This window comes from Laccaria bicolor, genomic scaffold (genome assembly GCF_000143565.1).
Source record: "Laccaria bicolor S238N-H82 LACBIscaffold_51 genomic scaffold, whole genome shotgun sequence".
In the NCBI taxonomy this organism is placed as follows: domain Eukaryota; kingdom Fungi; phylum Basidiomycota; class Agaricomycetes; order Agaricales; family Hydnangiaceae; genus Laccaria; species Laccaria bicolor.
In genome coordinates this window covers 291418-296636 of record NW_001889922.1, presented here as the reverse complement: position 1 = coordinate 296636, position 5219 = coordinate 291418, and the positions used below count along the sequence as shown (strand labels likewise).

General features: G+C 46.1%; 1 protein-coding gene across 1 annotated transcript; it reads right to left on the bottom strand.

The window, feature by feature from the left end:
• Window positions 1-3890: 3890 nt before the first annotated feature.
• Window positions 3891-5219, bottom strand: LACBIDRAFT_333483 (uncharacterized protein; the record flags this gene model as incomplete). The annotated part of the gene is made up of 7 exons (XM_001888079.1): window positions 3891-3998; window positions 4209-4363; window positions 4551-4587; window positions 4683-4716; window positions 4743-4863; window positions 5106-5118; window positions 5208-5219. 7 exons carry the CDS (start codon window positions 5217-5219, stop codon window positions 3891-3893), a joined length of 480 nt encoding a protein of 159 aa, XP_001888114.1.

Below are 5219 nucleotides of genomic sequence, written 5' to 3'. Positions count from 1 at the left end.
CTGGATGTTCTGGCCCCAACAGCCTTGTACGCAGATCGAAGACATTCAGCTGCAGCTTCCCAGCCTCCTCATATTTTCCTTGTTTGCAATATGCTCTTGCAAGATTTGCCATGCTGGTCAATGTATCTGGATGTTCTGGCCCCAACACTCTTGTATGCAGATCCAGGACCTTCAGCTCCAGCTCCTCAGCCTCCATATGTTTTCCTTGATGTGAATATGTGACTGCAAGATTTGCCATGCTGGTCAAGGTACCTGGATGTTCTGGCCCCAACACCTTTGTATGCAGATCCAAGACTTTCAGCTGCAGCTTCCAAGCCTCCTCATATTTTCCTTGGTCTGAATATGTGACTGCAAGATTATTTATGCTGGTCAATGTTGATGGATGTTCTGGCCCCAACACCCTTGTATGGAGATCCAAGACTTTCAGCTGTAGCTCCCCAGCCTCCTCATATTTTCCTTGGTCTGAATATGTGACTGCAAGATTATTTATGCTGTCAATGTATTTGGATGTTCTGGCCCCAACACCTTTGTACGCAGATCCAAGACTTTCAGCTTCAGCTCCCCAGCCTCCTCATATTTTCCTTGGTCTGAATATGTGACTGCAAGATTATTCATGCTAGTCAATGTATCTGGATGTTCTGGCCCCAACACCTCTTGTATGCAGATCCAAGACTTTCAGCTGCAGCTCCCCAGCCTCCTCATATTTTCCTTGATATGAATATGTGACTGCAAGATTTGCCATGCTGGTCAATGTATCTGGATGTTCTGGCCCCAACACCCTTGTACGCAGATCCAAGACTTTCAGCTGCAGCTTCCCCAGCCTCCTCATATTTTCCTTGGTCTGAATATGTGACTGCAAGATTATTCATGCTAGTCAATGTATCTGGATGTTCTGGCCCCAACAGCCTTGTACACAGATCCAAGACCTTCAGCTGCAGCTTCCCAGCCTCCTCATGTTTTCCTTGGTCTGAATAGGTACTTGCAAGATCTGCCATGCTAGTCAATGTATCTGGATGTTCTGGCCCCAACAGCCTTGTACGCAGATCGAAGACATTCAGCTGCAGCTTCCCAGCCTCCTCATATTTTCCTTGTTTGCAATATGCTCTTGCAAGATTTGCCATGCTGGTCAATGTAGCTGGATGTTCTGGCCCCAACACTCTTGTATGCAGATCCAGGACCTTCAGCTCCAGCTCCTCAGCCTCCATATGTTTTCCTTGATATGAATATGTGACTGCAAGATTTGCCATGCTGGTCAAGGTACCTGGATGTTCTGGCCCCAACACCCTTGTACGCAGATCCAAGACTTTCAGCTGCAGCTTCCTAGCCTCCTCATATTTTCCTTGGTCTGAATATGTGACTGCAAGATTATTCATGCTGGTCAAGGTATCTAGATGATCTGGTCCCAACACCCTTGTACACAGATCCAGGACTTTCAGCTTCAGCTCCCCAGCCTCCTCATATTTTCCTTGGCCTGAATAGGTACTTGCAAGATTTGACATGCTGGTCAGTGTTGATGGATGGTTCATCCCCTGCTCCTCCATCCTCATTTCTACTATCTGATATTCAAGATACTCTGCATCTTTCCACATTCCATTTTCAGAGAATACATAACTGAATTGGGAATATTCATTATCATCAAACACTCTTTTGAAGCCATTTTCCTTCTCTGACTGGTAATTGGCTTTGATGTGTGGTACAAGAACTCTGTTGAATGCAATGTTCTCAGCTGTCATCTCCTCTGTAATGCAGTTGACAAGAATAAATCTTGACACCTGCATCATGCACCTTTTTTGAGCCATTGACATCCTATCTCTACTCCATTGATGCATCATTGGATGAATGGCATAAATTCCTAACAAGGCTGACAACTGTTTGATCAAAGAAAATGACATAAGAACTCTAATTCCTTCATGAAAGGGGAATTGATTCCAACACTGATCTTCTCCCAGCTGAAGCAGTTGGGTGAGACAGGTTTTGGCTTTTTGTTCCAGTCTACTGTGATGTCCCTTAGAGAACACCATAGCAGCCTTTCTAAAGGCAGCCTCAATGATACTCTCATGATGTAGAAATGCAGCCGTTTCCAGAATAAGAATAGCAACCTGAGCAGCTGCTCTACCATGCTCATTGGATTTATTGTTTGCCCTTGACTCAATTTCATTAAAAGACAAATCCCATGTTTCATAGACTGTATGATTGTACTGAGATGCCCCCCTAAATGAAGGGTGGTTCATAAGCTTGTTCCTATGTTGAGAGAGATGCTCAAGATAATTTTCAATGCTACAGAGACCAGCTTCAATGGAAGCTCCTGCTTGATCAACAGCCAGAGGCAAGCAGCAGAGCTTATTTACAATCTGTTGAGCTATACTGTAAACATTTTCTGGCAGCTCAGCTAGATGGCTGGCTTTCATCAGGAGTGATATGGCTTCCTTTTCAGCCATTTGCTCAATTTCCAGAGAGTTTACATGAGATGTGACACGCCCAAGAGATCGATTTCTGCTAGAAACCAGAATATTTCCCTGAGAACCAGATGGAATAACTTTCTCTACAACTTCAGGTGCACCATCAGCATTGTCAAACACCAGCAGCCATTTACCCTGCAAAGATGCAATCCAGATAAGAGCAGACCTGGAGGACACAGAGATACCAGCAGCTTTAGCCTCAGGATGAGCACAAAGACCCTTTAAACCAAGATCAATAGTATCTTCAGAAGATGCATCAATCCAGAAAACATGGGAGAATCTATGTGTACTTGTCATAAAATCAGAAATATTATGTGTGAAAAAACTTACCTTCCAGCCATCTCCTCAACAAACTTCAAACAGATCTGTGTCTTTCCAATCCCCCCCATACCATACAACAAAAATGACTTTCTGCATCCATCTACTACACCTTGAGGTGCAAAGTGATCCATTAGCCTCTTGAGAACATCCTCACAACCTGTAAATAAGGCACTTGAATTGGGTCTTTGGGGAACAAGGAGTGTATCCTCTTGACCCCTGCCAGCATGTTTTTGAACTTCAATCTTGACAAAACATCAGATCTGTCTCTCAAACCATTAGTGCAGTGATCAAAAGACACACATTTTGTGCCACGTAGAGCGTGGAATCCCTCATAATGACATTGTGTGCTCCCTGCATTACATGCTTCGGCCCCAGAGGCAAATAATGTGAGCCAAAGAATGTAAGCATGTATTGTAAACACACACCAGAGACGTCCCCTCCCTCGCAACATCAGGCACCGTTGTAGAAGTCGACCTAGAGCTTGTCAGGACGCTATCAAGCAGCGTGGGATTATGAACTCTAACCTCGAATCGCTACGGCGTTTATTACGTGGGCCCTCAGTGATCGTGAGGTGATCAGGCAATTCCTCCAAGTTGCGTTTCAAAGGATTTTTGCGGGAGCCACTAGGATCAGACATGGTGGTTCGGAAGAGAGTGTCGATGCTGTGCGGCGTCAATTTTCCAAGTGGGTCACACAGTCAGCTGACGTTGCTGATTGACATCCGCTTGTAGGGCCGATGAAGCACAGCGTTCAAAGAGGTTAACGCCCACCCGGCATTAAGTCAGCGAGGAAGCGCCAGAACAAATAGCGTCAACAGAGAGCGGCGAGAAATGGAAGCCAAACGGCACCCTTCAAGGTGACGAACAGAAGAAAGGGCTGTATCTTAATTCATAGATTTTAAAATGAAATAAAATCCACAATGGAAATGATACTAGAACCTAAAACAAATGTTAGATGTTGAGTACGCACAAAGTCAAAAGACGAGCACACGTACCTAACCCAGCATCCTAAATCAGGTGTTTATTCCATCACTCATCCTCAAATTACCTCACTCCGGCTCTCCATGCCAAAGTATCGTCGTCGCTAAATTGCACGACCGCCGGTTGTACTTCACGCGCTGTAGGACAACACTGATGACATCGATGAGTGTTTCAGCTGAATAGCCATCCGGCATCCGACGAACGATGGGGCCGCAAGGGCCTCGCCACGTCCCGGATCCTACAAAAGACCAATCCATTAGGTCATCGTCAAGAGGGAGCAATCATGTCATACCAAGAGCAAGAAACACTCTTGTGGCAAGTTCAATACTTCCACGACCCGGGGTAGAGCTCCGATCCTGTTCATTCCACCGTTGATCGTAAGTTGTGCCGTTTTTGGGTTGGTCCAAGGTTGGGCATGGGCTTGACAGCACATGGAGAATCATATTACCACAGCATCGTTGTCGTTAAGGTGATCCGTTGGTGGAGCTGCGGAGTGCTGAGATATAAGTGGGCTGAAAGGATAGCGTCGCCACGGAACACAGAGTAGCCGATCGCCGCAAAATGAGTTGGTACGGGTGAGTGAGCCACCCTCTGGTAATAGTGCTTTAGAAATGGGAAGTGCCGCCCGAAGCATGGATGCTCACTTGTTGAACAGCACAACACGTTTATCTTTGCACGACTAGCCTCTCATAACGCTCTATCGTTCGTCGTCCTGAACACGTAATGGGTATTTTGTAGAAAGTTGATGAAATAGAGCGCGTACCTTCGCATCCGTGGCCACAATACTTACAAGCAGGCTCTCCGTTTGTCGTCGATCTCTCATCCCACTTGGGGTGGTCCGCAGTGACAGGGTTTTCAACCGCAGAAGAGGATTACGGCGGTGAAGCGTTTGCGAAACGCGAAGAAACCGACATAGCCTCACTGATGGAGAGATACGAGGGTTATAAGCGAAGTAGCTGGATGAATAGAGATAGACACGTACCTTATACGAGTACGTACTGCTGCCTCAAAGCCATCCCGTATCGAATATACCTCGTGCGGTGGACTTTCCAAAGCCTTTACCAGCTTAGTAGCTTGTGCGGGAGCGTGATCTCTCAATTCCTCTGTCAGGTTGACAATCAAGGAGCAGTTGCCAATGACAGATTGAGCTCACCTCAGCGAGTGTCGACCACAGCTTGAGTCTCACATGTCAAGAAAAATTTGAGTGTAAATCTGAGGCGAGCGAACGGTAGATAATATGCGAGCTGGAGATGATGATGGTGGTCGAGGACAAATACGTTCACGTTGATCAAATTCGTGTTGACCAACGTTTGTTTTTCTCGCGTCTCTTTCGTCAACGACGTACTCAAGGACCTGCACTATCGACGCGTCGCATCAGCCCGTCAAGCGAGCAAGGTCATGAAGTAAGTATCTTGTTCTTTTGATTCAATAATCACGTCGAACTTACGGTGATCACCAT